Source organism: Staurois parvus, unplaced genomic scaffold (genome assembly GCF_062004578.1).
Source record: "Staurois parvus isolate SC_StPar_1 unplaced genomic scaffold, SC_StPar_1.0 ptg000058l, whole genome shotgun sequence".
NCBI lineage: Eukaryota > Metazoa > Chordata > Amphibia > Anura > Ranidae > Staurois > Staurois parvus.
In genome coordinates, this window is record NW_028317854.1 from 6,520,148 (window position 1) to 6,547,562 (window position 27,415).

A 27,415-nucleotide genomic window follows, 5' to 3' on the forward strand; every position below is an offset into this window, starting at 1 on the left:
GGTCTGTAAACCTTTGGAAAGGACTTCGTTGAAGGAGATGCAGTCTTTGTGACTAATTGTGCCATAAATTTGTTTGATAATTGTTCCTCGTTGTTTTGATCTCTCTTTTCATATCCTCATTTTACCACTTGCAGTATGATACCTCTGTCCCATAGATGGTTCTTCATACATTGTAAGCTTTTTGGTTTGTTTCTATAGCAGGAGGTACTTTATGAAACCACCAGTGAGTCAGAATCTGATGGGGAGAAAGACGCTGGAGGCAATGGTCTTATTGATGTGGAAGATTTGGGGAAAGTAATGAGCAGCATGAAGAAAACCAAGGTAATGTGATAGTATTCCCATAAAATAAAGGTACAATTAGTTTAGTGAATTCCTATGTTTCCCGTGTGTCTTCCTAAATGGAAAGCTGTCAGAGAATTTTATAAGGCTGCATTTGCTTACCATTCCTTAAGTGAAAATGCTAGCTACCAGAATCTCTGTCTTCAGTACTTTTTAAGTCATTAATACAGAAAAGGATTATCCGTGAAGACAGAACTCCTAATCTGTGTACTCGTTTGTGCTGCAATGTAGTTGTCTCAAGGTACTAAAGCCAATGGGTCAGCAAGGTAGACAGGGATCTTGTATTTTCAGAAAATGTCAGTATTGTTCACATTTATCTCATGACAGGGTTCCTTATATGTTTGCTACCACATGCACAGTTCACCCATTATATTGCACCCCTTATGTGCATTGTATTAAGGGAGCCCAGTAATTTCATATAGTCTGCTAAGGCAGGGCAACAGGCAAAAGTGCTAATCTCTTCTAATATTATCCAAAGTATATTGGCTGTTGCACAATAAATAAAAGGATAATTTCTTTGTCTTTGCCTCTAGGACGAAGGTATGTAGTCATAACCTTATTTAAAGTGGAATGTTAGTCTGAAAATTAAGTCTTGATAGATTATTTCAGGCTATTCCTTATTGCAGGTATAGTAGGTAAAACATTAGAAATAAGTGCCTACATTGTTTAAAATCTAATAAGGGACTGTATCACACATGCATAGTTGCTTTCTATTCTTGGCACTGTACCTAGAGAGATCAGCTGACCGCTTTAAGATTTACTGTTGCTGAAAGAGGAAGAAAGCATCAATGACACAAACTGTGCAGAGAGAATACAGATTAGGTACAGCAAAAAGAAAAGCAGGAGAGGTGACAGGACAAATTCTGCTGCCAGGGAGACACAAAAGTGTTAAACTTGCTGTGAACTTCAGCACTGTAACGTAAAGTTTTTTTTTTTTTGGCCAACTATTGGGTTGAACAAAAAAGATGACAGATTGCTGCATTAACACAAACAATGTTGTTGCAGCAATCTCTTCCCCCTGATCTTTTTTATTCTGACAGGGGGACTCCCATCCAACCCCCCCCCAGCCAGAATACGCTGATCAGTGCTCGCAGCCATTGGCTGTGAACTCTGATCAGTTGCTGGCTTTCCAGCATGCCTGTTCGACAGTTGGTCGTGAAACAGACTTGTCAGAGAGCTGTACACAAAGGCTGAGACTCACCTGGTTCCGGCTGACCTGGCAGATTTTCGGCCCATGTGTACAGGGTTTAAAGCTTCTGTCAGCCTCTAGCTAATCCAAGATATACAGTCAAGGCTGGAAATGTGCATATTTTAATTTACAGAAAGTGACACATGGTTATTGAGATCAAGGAGAGGGGGAGAGTTTCAAATAAGGAAGAGTTTGGTCTGGTATTCAACCAAATGAATGCCTCAAGCAAGAAGAAACCGAAACAGAAAGAGCACACACTCATTTTGTAGCATGATTATTAATGTGGAATGTACAGTATGCTCTTTTGTTCACTTTAATTATCAAGCTGAAAGGTCTCCTCCACACTGGTTTATTTATGGGTAAATTCCACTTTTCTGGGTAAAGCTTTGCTTTTAATATGAGTTTACTCTGATTAGTTTAACTGGTGGGTTTTTATTAATCATCAGTAAAATCCAAGAAACGTACAGAGAGGATGTTCTGATTATAGTGCTAATGATATAAGATATCTTCTATACATCTTTACTGTGTGTCCTGGATTTTTTTTTTTAACATTTGATTATATATGCAGTAAAGTGATAGTAAAGCTTTGTGTTGTGGTGAGTGTGTTTTTTTTTTTTTTTTTTTTTTCTTTTTTGATAAAATAACAAAAATGTCATATTTGCCTGCTCTGTGCAGTAGTTTTTTGCACACAGCTTCCCCAATCCTCTTCTTTTCAGGTTCCCCGCCAGCGCTCCTGGCTTCTTCATTTTGATCAGAGAGCTGCTTGCCCTGGGGACACCGCTGCATGCTCACTCCCAAGCCACTGCTCTATGCGTCCATAAGACACCTAGACCAGTGGTGTCTCTCCTCATTGGCTCACTGACTGTGTCTCAGCCAATGAGAAGGAAGAGTCCCCATACAGCTGAGCCTTTAGAACCACTTGGTCACCTATGGATATAAAAAGATTGCTGCTCAAAAAAAAGGCTTGTTGTTTCTGGAATTTCTGTCCACATACAGTGGGGCAAAAAAGTATTTAGTCAGCCACCAATTTTGCAAGTTCTCCCACTTAAAAAGATGAAAGAGGCCTGTAATTGGCATTATAGGTAGACCTCAACTATGAGAGACAAAATGAGAAAAAAAATCCAATCACATTGGCTGATTTGGAATGCTTACGAAGCCACTCCTTCGTTGCCCGGGCGGTATGTTTGGGATCATTGTCATGTTGGAAGACCCAGCCACGTTTCATCTTCAATGCCCTTGCTGATGGAGGTTTGCACTCAAAATCTCACGATACATGGCCCCATTCATTCTGTCCTGTACATGGAACAGTCATCCTGGTCCCTTTGTGGAGAAACCGCCCCAAAGCATGATGTTGCCACCCGTCTGGGACACGTCTGGCACTGCAGGATCTGAGTCCCTGGCGGCGTAGTGTGTTACTGATGGTAGCCTTTGTTACGTTGGTCCCTGCTCTCTGCAGGTCATTCACTAGGTCCCCCCTTGTGGTCCTGGGATTTTTGCTCACCGTTCTTGTGATCATTTTGACCCCACGGGGTGAGATCTTGCGTGGAGCCCCAGATCGAGGGAGATTATCAGTGATCTTGTATGTCTTCCATTTTCTAATAATTGCTCCCACAGTTGATATGTTCACACCAATCTGCTTGCCTATTGCAGATTCAGTCTTTCCAGCCTGGTGCAGGTCTACAATTTTTGTTTCTGGTGTCCTTCGACAGCTCTTTGGTCTTCACCATAGTGGAGTTTGGAGTGTGACTATTTTGAGGTTGTGGACAGGTGTCTTTTATACTGATAACAAGTTCAAACAGGTGCCATTGATACAGGTAATGAGTGCAGGACAGAGGAGCCTCTTAAAGAAGAAGGTACAGGTCTGTGAGAGCAAGAAATCTTGCTTGTTTGTAGGTGACCAAATACTTATTTTCCACCATAATTTGCAAATAAATTCTTTCCAAATCAGCCAATGTGATTGTTTGGATTTTTTTTCTCATTTTGTCTCTCATAGTTGAGGTCTACCTATGATGCCAAATACAGGCCTCTCTCATCTTTTTAAGTGGGAGAACTTGCACAATTGGTGGCTGACTAAATACTTTTTTGCCCCATTGTAAGTTAACATATGTACTTGGGTAGTAGGTGCATGTTCCAAAATTGATTATCTGGAAGACTGCTACAATTGTAAGCTCCGAGGAGCAGGGCCCTCCTAGCCCTCTTGTATTGAACTGCATTGTTGCTGTATTGTTTCCCATTATATTGTAAAGCGCTGAGCAAACTGTTGGCGCTATATAAATCCTGTATAATAATAATAATATTTGTGATCACACAGCTAACCATCAACCAATATTTATAGCTGTAGTCCTTGATGTTAACTTTGACAGGCTGTATTTTTGGTTACACGCTTAATACCGCAACTGGGTTAGGAGATGTCAAAATCTCTTGGCTATGCTTTTGAAACAGAAAGTGAAATTAAACATTTGCAGCTTATATATAATGATACAGTTTGAAAAATGTAAAAGACAAGCTTGCATGTTTGATATGAGGTTAGATATAAAAAAAATTTGAATAATCTGGTAGTAATAAGCTGTTGCTAGGATACCCGGTAAAATTCTATTTTATTGACTGTTGGTATTGATTTGGATACATTTGTACCAATTATAAACGTATTGGTGATTCCTTTTATTAAGAACAGTTTGCATAGTTTTTTTCGTCCACTAGATGCCAGTAGAAGTGGAGCTACCTTAAGTGAACAGTTATGTGCCTTACAATAAAGGAATTGACTGCATTGCTCATCGCCTATGAATGGACTAATGTAATACTGTCAAAAGCAAAACTTCTCTAAATAATTGCCTTCTTTATACCACTTCATCATCTTTTGAAGCTCAATTTAGTTTTAGTCCCCCCCCCCCCCCCCCCCCTCACCTAATGGTTTTACTTTCTGCAGTTTCAGGGTCTTGATTTTTATTTCAGCAAATTATGATTTAGGGTCTGTTTATCAAATAGGTGAGGGCTTTAATATGCACACTGATTTCAATTTTATGTGTGTGTCAACTTCTGACACCTGTGTTTTTTATGAATTATGACAACAGCATAGGCTTGCCTTGCATGTGCATTTAGGAATGTATCCATCACTAGGAATTAAAGTGAAATTTAAACCCTCCTATCCTTTTTTTTTTTTTTTTTTTTTTTTTTTTTTTTATAGCTAAGAAAGCTGCCATCTCAGGGTCTGTTTGTTCTGCATTTGCCATGGTGCTGCACGTGTAATCCGCTATGACCTCAGCCATTTGATGGTTTTGACAATTTGGTTGAGATCTAAAGCTGGCCATACATTTTATACATTTTTGTTTTTTTTTTTCTTATTCCATTTCCTTCAGATTTACCTGCAAGTATGTAGTGCAAGGGCCTGCCTGATTGCACACACGTTAAGTGTTTGTTTAGGTTTGACCTCATATTATATGGTTTTGGTAAATCTAAAGGAAAAATGTATAAAAAAAGTGTATGGACAGCCTCCCTGAGCACACTAGTAACTGCAACAGTTCTATTTTACAGCATGCCTTGAATGTAACTGATTTCGTAAATGGTTAAATTGGTTGGTTTAATTCAGCTTTAAGCATAGTGAAAAAATGTAATTTAGGTTTTCTTTTAACATTATAATGGAGTACTTACACCTGTGCTTGGGGATAAGTGTATGGTTATGGTACTTCCTTGGTATCGTCAATAACACTACACCAATTGTATCAAAGCTGATTTACTTTAAAGGTTTTGCTGGAAAGCTTTTAAAATTGTTCAGAGGAGCGTTATTTTCCGAAGTCCAGGACAGCCCACGAGAGACATAGAGCTCCTCCAGGTTCCAGCCTCAGTTATTAATGTTTCCTCCTGGAACCATGTGGAAAAGTTCTCTCCCCAAGGGCTGGTCGGAAGCTCTGTCCAGGAGGGGAAAAAGTTGTTTGGGGATTCCCTGTCTTTTAGGCCCGGCAGCACTCTCCTCTAGGGGGGATGGAGATTAGGCTGACGTTCTGACCCTTCTATGGCCTGGGGAGGGCCAGAGTGGTGATGGCATCCCTTTGACCAGCGGTCCCCCTGTGGAGAGGGATGGATGGCGGACAGAGCGAGCCCTCAGCGGTACTCCTTACCTGATCTCTGGAGAGACTTTGCAGTCTTGGATCCTCCCACGGTGGCAGCTCTGGTGGTTGACTCCAGGCAAGCTAGCACCAGCTTTTCACAGGTAAAGACAATGGGGGGGGGGAGACTCCCAAATGTATGCCTTTGTAGGTTATTGTCCGTCAAATACAGCTCCTAGGGTGGTTGGCTGTTCTGACAAAAAGCACTTTTCCTCCTTTTTCGCTAGAGCACGGGGTGTGTTGTCTGGTAAAATTTATGGGGGCTCAGGGTCCTTTTTTTTTTCTTTTTCTACTTTTCTTTTGCAGACTAAAGCTCAGAACAAAGATTCAGACCCTGGCCCCAAGAGAAGAAAATGTGCAGTTTGTGCGGCAAACCCTTGTGCCGATCCTGCATTAATATGTAGACAATAAAGGTGCAGCGCTGTAAATAGTATTTAAGTATAACATGCAAGATATAAAAACATCTATCAAAGTGCAATAGCGTGGTGATTATAATAATAATCAAAGACAAGTAATAAAACGTCCAAATGAGAAGATGTGTGATGTAGAGATCCTGTAGAGTCACTGCTTATGGTGGGAATATGTGATCCAGAGGTGATAGATAATGAACAGAATGTGCACTCACCAGAAGTGCGTATTAAATATGCATTAAGGAAATCTCTTGTATCATCAGGCACATGTGAGCTCTTCCGTATTCGGATCAGGCTGCATTCGCTATCATCATCTGGTCACCGGCACAACAGGATTCTGGGGTTCATCATTCAGTCACAACATCCCGGGTCACCTTTTAGGGTAGGCACTGCGGAGGGTGGCACTCATGGAGAGAGCCCAATAAGGGACACCACATAGTGTGATACTGTTTGGATGAACGTTTATTCAATGTAGTTAGGTAAAATCACAAATACTGACCAGAAATTCAGGATGGCCACCAGCGGTGGCTAGATGTCCAGATGCTGTAGCCCCTCTGACGTGCTTCGTGCTAAGCACGTATTCATAGGGTGCAGGGCTTACAGCTGGACATCTACACTGTGCTATTTATATTCCATTCTGGCTCTCGTGCCATTTTGCCAGCTACTGGCGCATACGCGGTGCGCCAGTGCCATTTTGTCGTGGATCGCGGCTACTCACAAATTCACCTCTCTTTTCAGAACCAGCGTGCGCATATCGGCGCTACTGTGTTAGGGAGAGAGGTGATTGAGTCACTGTTCAATGAGCCGGGCATATAACTGATCACTCCACCCAGCTCTACTGAGGCTGCGCGCTCACAAAGGCGCCATTGTATTGGTGGGAGAAGAACCTTTATCATTCATCATTGTATAAAACATAGCAGATCCGTTCTAGGCAAACAGGATTGCTCATGAATAAAGTGTGATTATCCAGTAATGCTTGCTAGGGTGGGCAAAAGGTAAAAAAGGGGGTAGATAACAAATTAAGAGACCCTTAGTACCCATAAATGGATAAAGTGTATATGTACACATAAAATGGCACACTAATATGCAATGCCCACCCATTTACACATATCCATGAGTTAAATATGATCATGCAAATCATATGTGTAATTCAGAGTACATAATTATTGAGCAAATGATGCTATACTCCCAAAATTTGACATCAGTGTATAGATGTCCAGTTCGGCGCAAAATAAAATGTACGATTTTTAATATGTTTACTGGCTACATATATTCATTCAATAAAATCGTAGTTCAAAATCATGGTCAAGATGATAAATATATAAAATGATATAAGAGATATAACATAATTAATAAAAATGTATCGAAAAAAATATATACAATAAAATCACCACTTCCATAATGACAAATATAAACACTGTATAGGATAAAATATGAGAATATGAAAAGTATATAGTAAGGTGGTAATGAACTATTCGGCTTGGCGATGACTCGAACTCATAAAAAACAGCTAAAATCCCGGATTAGGATAAAAACATATAAAGGCCTGCATGGATAATAGTATATCAATAAAATAAGTCAATAAAAATATATTAATAGAAACACAAGAATAAAATGCAAACATTGACAAAAAAATGCCACTTATAACAAAATTTGGTATATAATCTAAAAAATTGGTATATATAAAAATAAATAAGAGTAAATATATACCAAACATAAGAGATGTGTGGTGTATGTATATCAGAGCTCCCATAGAATACATGACAGATTATTTAGCTGTTATCTATGAAACAATTCAAATCAAAATCGATATTATGTCCTTTAGGATTTAAGGAACAAAGTTCATAAATCCATTTGGACTCCAGTTGTGACACTGCTCTTTTCTTATTCGATCCTCTCCAATGTGTGTTGACCACCCCAATGCCCATAAATATCAATGAAGATGGGTCTCTGTTATGGTGGGTCCTGTAATCGAGTGACAGAGAATGTTCCTTATATCCTTTTTCAATATTATGGACATGCTCTCTTAATCGATCTCTGAGGCGTCTGGTTGTTCGTCCTACATGTTGTAAATTACATGGACATTGCAAAAGGTAGACCACATATCTACTAGTGCATTTGATAAAGTCTTCAATGTTGTAAACATTACCTTTTGCTGTAGATTTAAAGCACTTATGTTTACTTGTGAATCTGCTACATAGGCAGATTATGCATTTCTTACAGGGGTAGAACCCTTTCATGCTGGGAAACAATGGGACGCTTTTGGGAGGATCAGTAATGTTGGGAGCTCTTTTATTTCTGAGGGGTGTGGCCTTTCTGAAAATGATTTCAGGTTTGTCCGGTAGAATACGTTTCAACACCGGGTTCGACTTTAAAATTTTCCAGTTGTTTCTAATTATTTTGGTTACAGCTTTATGCAGAATAGAATAGTTGGTAATAAAAGGACACACATTTGTAGGTCTTTGTGTGGCATCATTATTTAGCATCACGTCTCTATCAGACTTGCCAATGTCATCCATGACCTGATTGAGTGTAGGTTCATCATAACCCTTTTCCAGAAATGTCATCTTAATAATTGATGCTTGTCTATGATATGCAGTAATATCCGTACAGTTATGGCTGATTCTGGAGAATTGTCCTTTTGGAATATTCCGTAACCAAGAAGGATGATGACAGCTATCCAGGGGGATGTAGCTGTTCTTATCAGTCTGTTTAAAATGTGACTCACAATTCTACTACCCTGGTTAAATAAAGTCAGATCTAAAAAATTAATACTATGTTGACTATAATTAAAAGTAAGTTTAATATTCAGTGTGTTAAAATTCAGAGTGCTAAAAAAATTTAAAAGCGCTTGTTCATCACCATTCCATATCAGGAGGATGTCATCTATGTATCGTCTTTAAAAATAGAGTTCAGGCCAATCTCTGGCATAGACGACATCCTCCTCCCATCTGGCCATAAAAAGATTCACCAGACAGGGGGGGGCAAATTTTGCCCCCATAGCTACGCCCTTTGTCTAGATAAAACTGGTGATTGAACCAGAAATAGTTTCTTGTCATCGCAAAGTCCAATAGGGATAAAATAAAATCTTTTTGTGAACTCGGCATTTGATTAAAATCATTTAAGAAGAAAGTGACTGCCTCCATGCCATCAGTGTGATTTATATTGGTGTATAAAGATGCCACATCTGCTGTGACAAGAAATGTGGATGTATTTGTAGTTATATTGCTAACATCCTGAAGCACTTGTTTTGTATCTTTTAAGTAGGCTGGAGTCCTAGTCACAAGCGGTTGTAGAAAATGATCTATGTATTCGCCTACTCTGGAGGAGAGGGACCCAATGCCGATGATGGGCCTACCTGGAGGGTTAAGAGGGTCTTTATGTATTTTAGGTAATATGTATAGGACAGGGAGTCTAGGTGCCGTGGGACAAAGGTATAGCTTCTCTTTTTTGTTCAAGATTTTGTCATCATACCCTTTTTGTATAATGGATTTTAAAGTTTTCTTATATTGCCCAAGAGGATTCTTGGGCAATAATGAGTATGTATTCTTATCACTCAAGATATTGTAGACTTCCTTTATTAATAGCCTGCATTAATAGCCTTCTCAAAGAGGACGCTACCTCAGCTTGTGTCAAATTGCTGTTGTCCGTAAAGAACGGGTTGGTAACCATGTTCAGTTCCTTCAAGACTGTTGGAGGATTATAAAAATCCTGCCTCGCGTCCTCTTTCCTCAGAGGAAGCAGGCCCTTCCACAGCGAAGACCCATACGCCTGTGAAATTCAGGCAGGAAGTCCTAGACAGAGCTTCAGGGGTGAACTCCTCATCCTCGGAAGGTGAGGATAGGGGTAGTTATTTGGGGGAAGAGGAGAGAGAGTAATCTCGGGGTTCTAGGTCATTGAGATACAAGCTCTCTCTGGAGGAACTAATGACTTGCTACAGGCCATTTACTAAATGTTAGAAATAGAAGAAGACAGGGTCAAGCTCTCCAGACATGACTTAATGTATGAGAGTCTGCAGGGTAAAAAGCACAGTTTTTCCTGTCCATAAATTCCTGAATGAGGCTATTGAATTGGAATGGAAAGAGCCAGGACGTAAGTCCTTTTTCTCAAGAGTCTCAGAAAAAGGTTCCCCTTTGTGGATGGGTTTGAACATCACTGGAATAAGGAACCTAAATTGGATGCGCCCTTATCTAAAGTTTCAAAAAAATCAGATCTTGCGTTTGAGGACATGGGAGTCCTGAGGGACACCATGGACAAAAACGGAGAAGTCTTCCTCAAAAGGGCTTGGGACTCTATCAATAGTCTCAAACCAGCCCTCGCTTCTATCTGCGTAGCCAGAAATCTAAACTTTTGGCTGTCTCAGCTGAAGCCTCACCTGAGTGGAGGAACATTCAGAGAGGAGATTTTAAAATCTTTCCCTATGCTTTTCAAAGCTGTTGAGTTTCTGCGGAAGTAGAATGGCAGCTAGATCTTCAGCTGTAGTTAATTCCTCTAGGAGATCACTTTGGCTTAAAACTTGGTTCAGTGATTCGGGTTGTCTTCAGCCCCACGGATTTATTCCAAGGTTCTGGGGAAAGCTCTGGCCCCACTGAGATTGAGGGGCATTTTGATAGTTCCTTATTTGGACGATCTCCTGATAGCCACTCCCTCTGAAGAGCAGTTATGGATGGATCTAAGATTTACCCAGAAACTCCTTCAGGCACTGGGGTGGGTGATCAATTGGGGAAAAATCGAGTTTGAAGTCATGTCAGTCGATAAGGTTCTTGGGGTACATCATAGACTCGACAGTTCAAAAGATATTTCTCCCCGCAGACAAACTAAATAAGGTAGCTCAGCTGCAATCAAATCTTCCGGTTTCTCTGAGGGAGATTTCGAAGGTGTTAGGTCTCATGACAGCATGCTTGCCAGCAGTTCCTTGAGCCTGTTTTCACCAATGGCCTCTACAGTGTTTTTTGCTCAGAGCCTGGAATGGGTCAAGGCATACCCTGGACATCAGAGTTCTCCTTCCGAGAAGAATCAGGCCGTCTCTATGGTGGTGGAGAATGGAGACATATCTCTCCAAAGGGCTAGAGTGCATCTGGCCAGTTTTCCGAAGAGTAACGGATGCCTCCTCCATGGGGTTGGGGGCCTCATTTACAAGAAAGGTTGAGCCAGGGCCAGTGGTCAAGGGTTGAGGCCAGATACTCCTGAAACCAAAGGGAACTCTTGGCTGTGGAATAGGCAGTTATACATTTTCAGGAGCAATTGAAGAGTCATCATTTTCAAGTCCTGTCGGACAACCGTACGACTGTGGCTTATATTAACAAACAGGGAGGAACCAGATGTCCGCGACTGCAGGCAATTGAGAAGAGAATCTTAATGCTAGCGGAAGTCAATCTAGCATCAATCTCGGCCGTACACCTGAAGGGTTCCCAGAACACATTGGCCGACTTTCTCAGTCATCAGCCGGTGCGCCAGGAGGGATGGTCGCTGGCTGAAGAAGTTTTTTTTCCCTTGGCTCACGGATATGTGGGGCCACCAGAGATAGACCTGTTTGCCACTCAAGTAAATACGAAGGTGCCGAGATTTTTCTCCATGAATCCAGGGGATGTGGCAGTGGCCGTAGACGCTCTAGCAAATCCAAAACCCTACAGTCTAGTTTATGCTTTTTCCCCCCTTCAGATTAATCCCAGCAGTAATATGAAAATTTCAGCTGGAGAAGTTGGACCTCATCCTGATAGTGCCACATTGACCGAAATATCCTTGGTTTGCCCTCCTAAAATCATCAGCAGTTTGCTCTCCCGTGTTGCTTCCAAAAGGGAAGATCTTTTGTCACAGGGACCGGTTTGTTCAGGCGTGGACACGTTAAACCTCTCAGCCTGGTATCTGAGGAGCAGTTGTTAAAGCAGGAAGGTTTTTTGGATAGGGTAGTCCAAACGTTGGTCAACTATCGTAAGCCGGTTACTAGAGCCGTCTATTTTAAGGTTTGGAAGAAATTTAATTTGTGGATGATGGAGACAGGGCACATGGAGGCTTCCATCCAAAGAATCCCAGATTTTTTTTCAGGACGGGGTAGACAAGGGTATATCCCTCAGCACCATAAAGGTACAGGCAGCAGCCTTGGGAACATTTCTAAAAGTTTCCCCCCTGAGAGATCCTACAGTTTCCCGCTTCTTTAAGTTGGTGGCTAAAATGAGACCGGTGCCTTCAAAATCTTGCCCTTCTTGGGACCTTTTGTTAGTTCTACAGGTGTTGACATCTAGTCCATTTTGAACCTTTGATGGAAGCTTACATTAAACTGCTTACGTGGAAGACAGTTTTCTTGGTGGCCATCACTATGGCTTGTAGAGTAAGTGAGCTGCAAGCTCTAACATTCAGAAAACCCTTTCTGCAGGTATTTGATGACAGAATCATTCTGAAAACAGTCCCAAGTTTTTTTACCAACGGTAGCCACGACTTTTCACAGGTCACAAGACATTGTGCTACCCTCCATCTGTGCCTCTGCCACTACCGAAAAGGAAGAGAATTTTTGTCAGCTGGATGTAAGGAGATGTCTCTTGCATTACTTATTGTATCTGAACAATTCAGAAGGTCTAATGCTTTATTTATTCTCTTTGCCGGCAAACGTTGAGGTTTTCAGGCCTCTAAGCCAACTATTGACAGATGGATCAAGCAAGCCATTTCTTGTTGCTACCAAACCAAAGGATTGTCAGTGTCTTTCATTAATGCACATTCTTTGAGGGCCTTATCCACGTCCTGGGCAGAGAGAGCTGATGCTTCCCCAGATCAAATTTGCAAGGTGGCTACTTGGTTGAGCTTCTCGACTTTTGTTAAGCACTACCAAGTGGATCTCCTGAACAGTCAGTAGCAAACATTTGGTCGTAAGGTCCTCCAGGCGGTGGTTCACCCTAGGTTGGTAAGTTCTTGCTTATCGTCTCGTGGGCTGTCCTGGAAGATGACTTGGGAAAACCGGAGTTAGACTTACTGGCAACTCTATTTCCAGGAGTCTTCCAGGACAGCCAGTTTCCCGCCCGATGCATTGTGTTCTGCTATGTTGTTTTTATGTTTTTCAGGTCCGTCCTTTGGTACTTGTGGTTTACCGAGGCTGGAACCTGGAGAACCGCCTTTTATTCTCTGTGGGGTAACTTGTTCCCTGTCCTGTGGTAGGAGCTCTACATCTCTCGTGGGCTGTGCTGGAAGACGCCTGGAAACAGAGTTACCAGTAAGTCTAACGCCATGTGTTTTTTTTTTTTTTTTTTTTTTTTCTTGTGGCAGCTGTAACTTGCTATGCATTTTTTATTTTTTTTTATTGCAACTCTGTTCTGATATGGTCTATTTCAGACCCATATCTATGAATAAATAATGTTTTACCAGTATGGCCACCTTTCTTGAGTTGAGGATTAGTATACGTATATCCTGCTGACTGGTTTGCTACAGTGCCATGAAAAAGTATTCATAACGTAAATGTATTTTATTGGGATTTTATGTGATAGACCAACACAAAGTGGCACGTAATTGTGAGGTAGAAGGAAAATGATAAATGGTTTTTAAATTTTTTGTTTTTTACAAATAATTGAAAAGTGTGGCATGCATTTGTATTCAGCCCCCTTTTACTTTGATACCCCTAACTTAAATCTAGTGGAACCAATTGCCTTCAGAAATCACCTAATTAGCATATGGAGTTCACCTGTGTGTAATCTAATCTCAGTATAAATACAGCTGCTCTGTGAAGCCCTCAGAGGTTTGTTAAAGAACATTAGTAAACAAGCAGCATCATGAAGGCCAAGGAACACACCAGACAGGTCAGAGAAAAAGTTGTGGCCCATGGTAATTTTTCAAGGCACTCTATCTGCTGTTCTCAAGTGTTGATTTTGCCTGCTGTAGTTGGAGGTCTGTGCTGTGGACATGATATATATATTTTAGCACTGCCTGGAGTTCAGCTGGCAACTTTGTTCTTTTTGTATGTTCTTTTTGTATATTGCAGCTGTTAGTCTTGTTAAAGCAGACTTTTTCCCACTCCCTTTGCTAAATATCACATAAGCATGCATCTCTGCATGTGAGATTGAAATTAACTTTCATTTGTTTAAACATTTTTTTGCTTTCACTTACAACTACTGTTTTTCCACTTTTGGGTAAAGGGAGGCACTTGTGATGCATCCCTGGCTTCACAGCAATATCCTGGAATGACTACATCAGTAGTGCCTTCCTGGAAAATATCACAAGATCTTGTAAGGGGGGGGAGGAGAGCTCCCCCCCCCATCAGATTATGTGCACAGTCGCATGTTCCAGCAGGCAGACCCAGAGTTCCAGAAAGTAAAGGTAAATTGATTAATCTGCCCATAGTGCAAATGGCCACCAGGAGAGGAATTGGGTAGGGGGAAACACAAAGGCATAAAAAGAATGAAAAAAGCCTGCAGTTCTCTATAAGGTTCTGTTTGTAGATTAGCATTACTAAATATTTCCAAAGGTGCCTTTTTGTTGTAACTTTTAAGACTAGGGTCAAGTTAGATCTTAAAGTGTAACTCGGGGCTAAACCCATCTAATCTTAAAGCAGAACTTCACTCTCTCAATCTACATTGACTATTTTTAATCCTGATGCTGCTAGCGATAGTAAATAGGAAAGCATATCACATTTTCTTAGTTTAAACATGTTTTTATACATTTCCTCAGTTACTTCCTAGTTTTCAAGCCTAAACCAATGTTGTCCTACATCCCAGGAGTTTTTAGGATGGGTTTTCTACGCTAACACCATCCTGCCAACATGTCTCAGCTAAGGGCAGATGGATTCCAGGAAGTAAATGCTACATGAATTATCTGCCCTTACTCAAGATGGCCACGGCCAGAAATGCTAGGTGGTGTTTTTCAAAGTGGCATCTAAGCAAAATAAAGCATGGAGACATGGATACTTTGAATGTTAACAATTTGTGTTTTTTGCTTGTGTGGTGTGTCTTTAAATCTGCTCTCTCCCCTCTTCTAACTCCTATACTAACTAGTCTGTCTAATCTAGTTTAGAAGAAAGATGTCTATACTTGCTATTCTCAGGGTGTTTGGTGTGGTCATGTGATCTCCACAATGGTGGGCTCCAGGGAGAGGACAGAACAGCGACCAACGTCGGCAATTCTAGGCTGGTGAGGTCACTCATAGACGTACTGTGGGGCATCCATTGTCCCTCCTCTCCTCTGAAGCTGGGAGCCGGTCACATGACCATAGCTCCCTGAGAATAGGTTAGTATAATTTTCTTCCTTCTACAGGGTATTTAGAATGGGGGTGGGAGCATATTTAAAATCAGATCAGGTTAGCCCAGACTTTTAAGTGATAGAAGTGATTTTTGTGAAAGTGCTGTTTTGATGTCCTAATTTACAACTGACCATGTCACAACAAACTGTAACCTAATGAGTTTTAAAGTATTTGTAAAGGCAAAAGTTGTTGGCGCTATATATATCCTTGGGGAAATCACATGGGACGCACTTGGTTCGGATTAGCAGGGGATCCACTCACAGATTCCCTGCTAATCAGAGCAGAGAGGGCAGATGACAGGTCTGTGTCCGCTCAGTTTATGCAGAACGGACACAGACAGAGCCCGCTGTGCTATATGGGCAGTCGGGCGTAAATGGACACCGCTGTCTGTTTGCACCCAACTACCCTCAACTCTGATCCGCCTAGATGGAGGGGAACGGATCTCCTTCGTATCTTTTAGATCGGATCAGATCAGATTGGAGGTAGGTAGGTGTAAACCGACATAAGTCAGGTAACAACCACCGGTCCATAGGGCTGAATGGAGGGTCCGATCAGGTCCGCCTGAAAAACAGGCCTTAAACAAAACCAGAATTCTGTTTTGATACCTCAGCAATGGGTCTTTCCAAGCCTTTCAACTAAACATGCAGTTTCAGGCCTACCTGCGATTCTTATTGTACACTGTTTAGTTATTTCACATATTCTGACACAATGGTGAGGCTAGCTCCCCACCTTTTTTGGCTTCCTACCTTTTTATAGTCCTGCAGATGAATGGTATTTTTTTGTCTGCGTTTGATAAAATCTGATATAACTGGAAAGTAACGTGCCTTGAGATGAAGGGACCTGGTGGTGTGAATAGAATTATTTAAACTAATTACACTGATTTCCTGTTTTTATATACTCTATATACTCTAGCCATATTAAACATTACTGTCCAGTTAATTTGTATTGCTTCTCTCTAGCTCTAGCAGCATGCTCACTGACAGAAAAGAACAACCTGGGGCTGAATTCACAGGTGCTGGATGTGCCTCTGCGTCTATCTCTTGTGTGTGCCAGCCTTTCTAGAAATTCTAATATGAAATTGTCAAGTAGTAATTTTTTTTCCACTGACTAACTTCATGATATACCTATAGAATGATAATTTTCTATATTCATTGCTGAAGCAGTCAGTTGCTTTATGAAATGATGAAATTTGTTCTCCTCCTGGGGTTGTTGCAGCGTAGATGACATTTGCATGTGCTGAAAGGCAAATTTTGAATCTAATGGGAACTTGTAAAATAAGTTTTTATTCTAGATTTTGCTGTGTTTGTCTCTCCCAAATGGAAAATTACACAGATCACCAAACTATTCTTAAATGGAGCTTGACATTTTGTGTAGACTTGTATTCCAATTGTCTGAGTTTTGTTTAAACTGATTTTTTTTTTCCTGTTATAGTTCTTTTAAAGGAGAACAGTTTTGGGTAACCAAGGCTTTACCAAAGACAAGCTTAAAAATATGTAGTATTTATCCTACTGCTTATGTTTTTCGTTATCTCCTACAAAATAATATGCGGGTGTCCAGACTTTCAGTAAGTGTATAAGCATCCTTCAGGCTTTTATGTGCTTAGATTGTGGCATGTTTCCCTAAAAGGATAAAACTGGGAATTTCTAGGCAAATCCAATCTCTATGGCCAAGGATTCCCTATTGTTTTCTGAAATTCGAAATTTTGGAATTTTGTAAGAAAAGTAAGATGGAATTGGCTATAGTTCTATGTAGGTAAGTTATGGCTTTTGCTGGAACCCCTTTTTATTGTCCATAAAGTACCTGGAGTAGGTTTGCTTAGCTAAGTGCACATAGTTTTAATGTGGCGTATATTTCCATTTCTGGTATGGTTTAGCTGGTGGAAGGTTTTGTTCAGTGCTCTACTGTTGAGTCGCAATTTTATTTGTTTTCCTGCTGCATGTGTTCAGTGACTCCTGCTATCTAGCTCATGCTGTGTTCCTTCTGCCATTTTGTAACCTGCTTTTGATTCTTCCCTGGCTGCTCTATTGCCTGCTCTCATCTCTAGTCTTTTTTTCACTGCCCTAGAATGAGCATATTTGTTCTGTTTAACTTTTGAGATGAGTTTTGCACATGAAGGAGCACAAACAACAAGTGCACCACAGTCCGTTATGTGGTTAACCATTGTATTGTTCAGATTGCTGTTGCTTGGGTATGCTTTGGTGTTTCCTCAGATTTCAAAGATTTCCTGATCAAACCTTCCTTTTTCTAGCTCCTGTTTGTCTCCTCTGTGCCTGGCTTAGTTTTCTAGCTTTTCTAGTTATTACTCTTGCCTGCTGTATCTGTCTAGGCCAGGGCTGTCCAGCTCACAGCTTGGGGCCTTCTTTTGCGTGTGATTTTCCAAGTGCATAGTAGATGCAATTTCGAGTTCTGGCAATGTGTGGAATGCTGGAATCCTTGTATTCCAGCACTAGGCACTGGAATGATGCTGGCCAAAGTTTGTGTGTATATATAATAAATATACAGTGGGGCAAAAAAGTGTTTAGTCAGCCACCAACTGTGCAAGTTCTCCCACTTAAAAAGATGAGAGAGGCCTGTAATTGGCATCGTAGGTAGACCTCAACTATGAGAGACAAAATGAGAAAACAAAATCCAAACAATCACATTGGCTGATTTGGAAAGAATTTATTTGCAAATTTATGGTGGAAAATAAGTATTTGGTCACCTACAAACAAGCAAGATTTCTGGCTCTCACAGACCTGTACCTTCTTCTTTAAGAGGCTCCTCTGTCCTGCACTCATTACCTGTATCAATGGCACCTATTTGAACTTATCAGTATAAAAGACACCTGTCCACAACCTCACAGTCACACTCCAAACTCCACTATGGTGAAGACCAAAGAGCTGTCGAAGGACACCAGAAACAAAATTGTAGACCTGCACCAGGCTGGGAAGACTGAATCTGCAATAGGCAAGCAGCTTGGTGTGAACAAATCAACTGTGGGAGCAATAATTAGAAAATGGAAGACATACAAGATCACTGATAATCTCCCTCGATCTAGGGCTCCACGCAAGATCTCACCCCATTGGGGCCAAAATGATCACAAGAACGGTGAGCAAAAATCCCAGGACCACACGGGGGGGACCTAGTGAATAACCTGCAGAGAGCAGGGACCAACGTAACAAAGGCTACCATCAGTAACGCACTACGCCGCCAGGGACTCAGATCCTGCAGTGCCAGACGTGTCCCCCTGCTTAAGCCAGTACATGTCCGGGCCCGTCTGAAATTTGCTAGAGAGCATTTGGATGATCCAGAAGAGGATTGGGAGAATGTCATATGGTCAGATGAAACCAAAATAGAACTGTTTGGTAGACACACCAATCGTCGTGTTTGGAGGAGAGAGAATGCTGAGTTGCATCCAAAGAACACCATACCTATTGTGAAGCATGGGGGTGGTAACATCAGGCTTTGGGGCTGTTTCTCCGCAAAGGGACCAGGATGACTGATCCATGTACAGGACAGAATGAATGGGGCCATGTATCGTGAGATTTTGAGTGCAAACCTCCTTCCATCAGCAAGGGCATTGCAGATGAAACGTGGCTGGGAACTTTTGATATTGACCAAATACTTATTTTCCACCATAATTTGCAAATAAATTGTTTCCAAATCAGCCAATGTGATTGTCTGGATATTTTTTCTCATTTTGTCTCTCATAGTTGAGGTCTACCTATGATGCCAATTACAGGCCTCTCTCATCTTTTTAAGTGGGAGAACTTGCACAATTGGTGGCTGACTAAATACTTTTTTGCCCCACTGTATATAGTGTATGTGTGTAAGTATATACACTATATTGGGATGCCTGCCTTTACATGCACATTAACTTTAATGGCATCCCAGTCTTAGTCCGTAGGGTTCAGTATTGAGTTGGCCTACCCTTTGCAGCTATAACTGCTTCAACTCTTCTGGGAAGGCTGTCCACAAGGTTTAGGAGTGTGTCTAGGGGAATGTTTGACCATTCTTCCAGAAGCGCATTTGTGAGGTAAGGCACCGATGTTGGCCTGGCTCGCAGTCTCCGCTTTAATTCATCCTAAAGGTGTTCTTTCGGGTTTAGGTCAGGACTCTGTGTAGACTAGTGAAGTTCCTGCACCCCAAACTCACTCATCCATATCTTTATGGACCTTGCTTTGCGCACTGGTGCACAGTCATGTTGGAACAGGAAGGGGCCATCCCCAACTGTTCCCACAAAGTTGGGAGCATGAAATTGTTCAAAATGTGTTTTGGTATGCTGACGCCTTAAGAATTCCCTTCACTGTAACTAAGGGCCCAAGCCCAAACCCAAAAAAACAATCCCACACCGTAATACCCCTCCTTCAAACCTTACACTTGGCACAATGCAGTAAGGCAAGTACCGTTCTCCTGGTAACTGCCAAACCCAGACAGAGAAGCGTGATTGTCACTCCAGAGAACAGGTCTCCTCTGCTCTAGAGTCCAGTAGTGGCGTGCTTTACACCACTGCATCCGACGCTTTGCATTGCACTTGGTGTTGTAAGGCTTGGATGCAGCTGCTTGGCCATGGAAACCCATTTCATGAAGCACTCTACGCACTGTTGTGCTAATCTGAAGGCCATATGAAGTTTGGAGGTCTTTAGCTATTGACTCGGCAGACAGTTGCCAACTTCTGCGCACTGTACACTTTAGCATGTGTTGACCCCAATCTGTCATTTTAAGCTGCTGTTCCCAGTTGCTTCCATTAATTAAGAACAATTAACAGTTGAGCGTGGAATATTTAGTAGCAAGGAAATTTCACGATTGGATTTATTGCACAGGTGGCAACCTTTCAGGGTACCTGAATTCCGGAGCTCCTGAGAGTGACTCATTCTTTCACAAATATTTGTAGAAGCAGTCTGCATGCTTGGGTGCTTGATTTTATACACCTGTGGCCATCACCTGAGGTGATTGAAACACCTGAATCCAATATTTTTGGCAGTGTTAATCAGACAACCCTAAGCTCTTTTGCCAGTTGTTTACCTGGTTTATTCCCCCACTAATCGGTAAGGACCATAGAGGCTAGTGATTATTTTGACCAACAAGGAGATTTGTGTGGCTTTGGGTTTAACCCCACATGTAACATTCTTGTGTTTCCCAGACAGTCCATGAATAAGATTTTGGTGTTTTTAGTGCTTTAATTTCTGATTCAATGAGCATCTTGTTCTGTAAGTACTTGTGTGATTCTTTAGTGAGCCAGAGTTCTTAGCGAAGTGGAGAGTAGCCCGAGATAGAACTTGTGTCAGTTGCTCCTGAGTCTACTCTTAGAATGTCTGAATGTTTAATTAGTTGGTAATCTTTCCAGGAGTATGGATTGTGTGCAGTTGAGAAGAAAGAATAGTGTTCAGTGTTACACCATATGTCTAGAATATAGATTGTAAGTTTTATGGACTTTGTAGGTACATACAGAACATCATTTGCAGTATTAAAACAATATAATTTATTCACATAGTTATAAAAAGCAATTTATTCATAGTTAAAATTAAATTATCCAAATTTGTGAAATATAATGTGATACCCCCAAAATCAAAATGCAGTAGAGGCACCCAATTGGAATATGTTGTAATGGGTACCCTGACTTGGTAACCAGGTCCTCCCAACGGTGGAGGTTCCACCGTGCACAATTTTTGCTCAGCTCTACATGTTTCGTGATTGGGATTGCTTCTTCAGGAGATAATGTATAGCATCTATGTAAAAGAACAATACATACAATGATGTATATGCATAATAATCCTTTTTATATACAATATGAGAGCGACAAAAATAGTACACTAAAAATAAGAAATTAATCATAAAAAGGGCATACACACTCCTAAGGTGGGAAATGGCTCCACAAACTCCTAAAGGGAAGGTCACCAAGATGGATGCAGGGGTTCACAGTAAATTGAGGGGAGAAAACACATTGGACCCATGTATCCAATGTATTAAAAAAAATTCTTAAATCTTCATTGTATATTAACATAGATACTTGAGCAGTACTTACTTATATATGCTGTATAATTTAAGAGTTTTGTGAATATATTGGGATACATGGGTCCAGTGTGTTGTCTCCCCTCAGTTTACTGTGCACCAACGCATCCACATTGGGGACCTTCCCTTTAGGAGTTTGTGGAGTCTGGTTGGGGTGTACATATGTAAGTGATAGGCATCGAAGTAACTCAAGGACACGAGACCCTGTGGACATATCCCCACAGAACACCATAATTCAGGTTTATAACATAAAAGATTTAATCAATACTTTTAAATATGAAGATATTTGCATTGCCAACCCATGGGAAACAAAAAAACCCCCCAAAAAACAGAACCACTTCTCGCTTGCCCAGCCTTTTGCTGTGGTGTGGAGAGCCCGAGCAATCTGGTCCGCTGAGTCGCCAAGCAATGGCATGCGTAAACTGGGGAAAACCCACACTTAAAAGGGTGGAAATGTGGTGCAGTTGCCTACACTATTTTTGGGAGATTATATGTGCAGAGCAGTATATCTATCTACCTATTTTGTGGGCTCGAAACTTGAGTGTGCACTATAGGTCACTCAGGCTCAGTCACCAGGTTAAACTTCTCTGGTTTAGTGATAGCACCATTATCCTGCCCGTTGAGATGCTAGCAGTAATATTAGTCTAGCTTCTAGAATTGTAGCTACCAGATTTGCATGACAGCAAAGGATAAATATTAGAATGCCTTTCCAGAAAAATTAATTCGATGGGGTTCTTCCTCTCAATCACAGCTAAGCATTGTGCCGAGGTCTGATAATTTCCATGTGCCGTAGAAACTTAAAATAAGCTATGAGTGAGATTTTGTGCTCCACCCAGTGGGCTAGATGGTACATGAAGCCACACCACCAGTTCATTTGGCTGAGCTTGAGTGAGACCACCCCCCATAGCCTTAATAGGAGGTATAACAGGGGGAGAAGACCATTTGGAAATCCCCCTCCAGCTGACTGACTCATACTCAAAGACCAAACTGCTGAACAACCGATGTTAAAGTAGTTACTATCTCACGTGGCAAAATTATAATTGCTATTAGATATAGTGATTAGCATGTAGGAGCAACAGTCTGTATAGAAATTCTACCCAGCTTGTAAATAATCATAAGGAGATGGTATTATCAAAGGACTAACCCTGTTTAGGTTAGGACCATGTCAGTTCAAATGTTGCTTGGTCTTGATCCAATAGGTAAGACACCTTTTAATCTGGGCAAGGGTCCCTTAGAAAGGGTCTTTGTCAGAGCACACCTCTTGTCATAGGTGGCTGCTGCAAAAGGTGCAGAGATCACAAAGCTTAACATAAAAAGGAACTGAAATTGCACTCATAGCATGTACGTACATGCCAGAAAAAAGTAGTAAGTGAGTAGTAGATGGCAGGCTTTAGTGCTGCACCACAGGTGTCTAATCTTCGTGTTCTTCAGTCGTCTAACTGCTCGTTGGTGCTGAGGAAGAGATGAATGGCGGTTTGGCTGTACTGAGACCGGTGTCAGGGTTAGCCAGTCTGGAACTTCTATTGCATCAGTATGTAAGAAGTCAGAGTGCTGGGAGATGGGCAGGTGTTTTTAGGATAAATTTGCGACTGCCCTTTCATTTTTGCAGGTGAAAGTAATGACCTAAACAATATGTTTCGCATGATCTTTTCTTTCAACGCAAAATAAATTGATGGCGATATGGCATTCCTCGAGTGGCTACTCTGTCCAATTTTATTTCAGAGAAGGGGTATCTGTCCAGCAGTATGTTTAGTAAGATTGGAACCCTTAGATCTGAACCTCAAGTGACTTTAGCGATTATCCTGTATTCTGATATTTTTGTTTCTGCTATATTTTTCACTGTCATCCGCTTTCAGTCTGTCAGTGCTTTAGCAGCACTTCCCCCTCTCTAGGGTTTGCAGCCTTGTCATCGTTGCCTGAGAATCCTCCAATGTTGAGACTCTGTCATCAAGCTGGGTAACTTTTTATTTCACATCTGCCAGCTCTGTCTTGCGGATACAAATCTGAGTATAAGAGGAGCCTCTGCATAGGTATCTCCATCAGTGGGTTGGATGCAGGGCCCTCTTAAATGAGTATACTATTAATAATGCTTTGAGACTAATTTTTGAGAGTGAGCCAAGGAAAACGTGAAATCCCTCAAGTGAAACACTGGGTAAATGGCTAAATATATGTATGTGAATTGAGATACTTGCCAAAGGCTTTGCAGTTCTTTTCAGCCTGTCTTATGATTTACACAATTTGCTAATGGCACATCCAGTTCAATAAGTCCTTTTAAATCCATGCTTTTATAGTTTTCCTTCTCAGTTCTTCTCCAGCCTGCTCACCGGACAGTGAATTGGCATCATCTAGTAAATAGAGGAAGCTATCATTGAATCCGCAAATGGTGCAATTGTTTTCCTGGTTATTCAGAGTTGTAGACTTGCGTGAATCACAAGACTTGGTAGAATTACAAATTGCTTTAGCCACTTGCTTGGTGATGTATTCTGCATGTTTTTTTTTCTATATATCAAAATGGTTTAGAGGATGTTGTACATCACAGTTCACTGCCTCATTACTTCTCAGCCCTGATGCAGGCAGTGGGCTGGCTCTTGGGATGAGTTATTAGTTACATTTTCACTTTTGTGTATATATATATATATTTTCCTCTTCGTGATGAGAACGTTTTTGCATATATGTCACATATTCAAAAATGTACTGGATAAAATTGTTGACACCCTCTTAAAATTGGAAGAAATAATTGCATTCTTGGTTTGTGATGCTTTTGTAATTTGTAATTAAAGTCTCCTGTATCAGTTAACAGATCTTAATGTTCCTGTGTCCACTGTGCACAACATTGCCAAGAAGCTTTCAGCCCATGGCACTGTAGCTAACCTCCCTGGGCGTGGACGAAAACCTGATCAAAAATTGCAACGAAGGTTTATTTGAATGGTGGCTGAAGAACCTCAATCAACTTCCAGACAAATTCAAGCTGACTATTGGGCACAGGATACAACTGTGTCTGCTCGCACTATACGTTGCAATCTGAATGAAAAAGGATGCTATGGTAGGAGACCCAGGAGGACCCCACTGCGGATGCAGTAACACAAAAAAGCTAGCTTGGAGTTTGCCAAAACTTAACTGAGAGAGCCAAAATCCTTTTGGGAGAATAGGCTGTGGATAGAAAAAACTAAATTACAGCATTTTGGTAAAGTCCATCATTCTACTGTTTTCAGAAAAATAAATGAGGCCTTTAAGGAAGAGAATACAGTCCCTGCAATCAAACATGGAGGTTGACTGATGTTTTGTGGTTCCTTTGTTGCTTCAGGCACTGGATGTGTTGACCATGTGCATGGCATTATGAAATCTGAAGATTACCAAAGAATTCTGGGGTGCAGTGTAGGGCCCAGTGTCAGAAAGTTGGGTCTTCGTCAGAGGTCTTACAGCAGGACAATGATCCAAAGCACAGGTCAAAAAGCACCCAGAAATGGTTTCAGACCAAACGCTGGAGAGTACTGAACTGGCCAGCAATGGGTCCAAATCTCAATCCCATGGAGCCTCTGTGGAGAGATCTCAAAACAGCTGTTTGGAAAATAACCCTTCCAATCTGAGAGACCTGGAGCATTTCTTCAAATACGAGTGGTCCAAAATTGCAGTAGAGAGATGTAATAAACTCATTGATGGTTACAGGAAGCAATTGATTTCAGTTATATTTTCCAAGGGGAGTGCTACCATATATTACATTTTAGGGTTCCAATCATTTTGTCCAGTCCATTTTGGGGGTTTTGTGTGGAATGTGTCAGATTTGGCTTTTTATTTCTCCATGTTTTTTTGTCATACCAATACAAACAGAAGAAATATATCTGAGAATGCCTAAACATTTGTAGTTGTAACACTTTTCTGGGCAAAGTGGTCCTTTTTATTTGACAAAAATGCAGGTGTGTGTATGTATATGTGTGTGTGTGTGTGTGTGTGTGTGTGTGTGTGTGTGTGTGTGTGTGTGTGTGTGTGTGTGTATGAATGTATGTATGTGTATATATTTTTTTATTTTTTCATCTGCTGTAAACCAGAGCTTTAAAACGGAGCAGCAGAACACCTGTATTTGTCACCATAAAGTCAAACTAATGTGTTTTTACAGTAAATATATTGTTCGGGTGTGTGTGTAATTTAATATGATTTTTTTGTATCCTTTTGACAACAAAGTCTACAATTTAGAAATACATTTTTTTTTTTTTTTTTTTTTTTTTTAAACACACACCATGTGAACCCTTGAAATTTTTAGCAGAAATTCATAAAATTCCTTTCTTAATCTTTTAAATGCCTCCTTAAATGGGAATTCATCTAATCCATAGTAAAGAGTCAGCCTTTGCATATTGATTAAAGGGGTTAAAAATCAGGTGCAGTCATGGTAAAGTAATATGAAACATTATTTTAGCCAGTGGAACTTGTTTTTGGCAAAAACCGAAGCTTTTTCATCTGCTGGCCGAAACTGTGCAGTGGACAAGGGATTGTTTTGGTCCAGATTTTATGCTTACTTGAAGGTTTGCTTTAATATCCTGCGTTGAGTCAGGCAACACCATTTCTCCAGGATAGTAGTAAGAACTCTGATTTGGTATTTCTAGAACACTTGGGGGTCTATGTATAAAAATTTGCTGACCAAATGCAAAATGTTCTCCCAAATGCGACAAATTCTGACCGTATTTTGCTTAATGCGGTGTTTCGCTATGATAATCTGCTTTATCTAGTGGCCCTAGTGTACTTTTCCTGATTAGAGATATTTCAGAGAAATATACAGCATTATGGCCTTTAGAAATTATGCTGGCAATCGTAGGAAATCCTCATCAAGAAAAATGAAATCACAATTCTTCACAGATGGGTGAATAGTAGACACAATTGTCCAATGATTCTTTTGTTTATAAATGGACCCCAGAATGTCCTATTCTTTTCTTGATTTACTCCTGTGTTTTAGAAAATTGTCATGTTGCATGCTCCTCCTCCTCTTCTTTTGGGTTACACAACAGGCAGAGGCTATATTTGGCTCATTCAAGCTTACTATTTAATAGAGTTAAATGCCGTGGTGAGATTTTTCCCTGTTGGGAGTTGTACTTTGGTGCCAATGAATTTACCTAAATTTAAAACTGCCACATTTGCTTGGTGGTAAACTAGTCACTGAGTAACCTTCTTTCATTATTCCCCACAGCAGTCTCTGTATGATCAGCATTCAGATTTTGCATAAGAACTTTGACTTCTTTTTCTTTAACTACTTTTAATGGGTTGATTTTGATTGTGTGTTTGAATTGATTGAGTTGGCATTAACAAAAAAATCTTGTCTGTGTGGGGAAAAAGGTGTCTTGTTTAAAAAGAGATTATTTTTTTTTCTCCCAAAAGCAGATACGTAATACTGTGCAGCAGACATTTGATTGCTATCTCAGGCTGTGGCTTTAAGTGATGTTGGTTGGGTCTCATTTATCAGATGGGAAAGCATCAAAGCCTCTAGCATATGACATCAGGTATCATGTTGTTTATCATTTAAAAGTGGAATGTGTATGTCCTGACACATTCAGCAGACACTCATGCTGATTTTCCTGGGAATGTAGTAGAATTTAAAGTCTCTCCTAATAAAGGTTTTTTTTTTTTTTCAGTTTGACTCCTGTGATGAAAAATACACGAACACCTAGAATTTTTTTCATTTTTCTCTTTAAAGAAGATCTAAATTATATTTTTAATGCATACACTAATTGCAAGTTACATTTTGTACATACATGTTTACTTGTGGGTGTTACCTTTTGCACACACCATTTGCCTAGTCTCTTCCTCTGCTTTAGAAGGCAGTGATGAGGACATTCCGAGGGAAATTAATGTAATCAATTTTTACAAGACTGCTTGGTAGAAATTTTCATTCTTTGACAGAAATAGGGCACGTAATACGGTGTTTCAGTCCCTCCCTAGTCCTCCCTGCCTTCTGCTCTTTTGCCACTTCAATACTAATTTAAAAAATCTTTTTTCATACTATAACTGTATGTGACATTTTAGTATTAAAATGTCTGTCAATTCCAGTAATAAACCTTGTTTATTTGTTTTCTTTTAAACTGATAAATATAACATTTGAAGTGTTTATTTGTATCTGATAAGTGGATAAAAATTTTCTTGTCCAAATCTGAGCTGTCCTGTATTTTATTCACACTTTCATT

General features: G+C 40.6%; 1 protein-coding gene across 2 annotated transcripts in view; it reads left to right on the plus strand.

The window, feature by feature from the left end:
• LOC149469876 (S-adenosyl-L-methionine-dependent tRNA 4-demethylwyosine synthase TYW1-like) overlaps positions 1-27,415 on the plus strand; it is a 257,623-nt gene that overhangs the window by 39,715 nt on the left and 190,493 nt on the right. Inside the window, exon 7 of one of the 2 annotated variants that reach the window (XM_089668480.1) lies at positions 199-321. In XM_089668480.1, coding sequence (XP_089524606.1) covers positions 199-321 — 123 coding nt within the window. The remainder of the gene's footprint in view (positions 1-198; positions 322-27,415) is intronic. The other variant, XM_089668481.1, reaches the window with a different exon arrangement.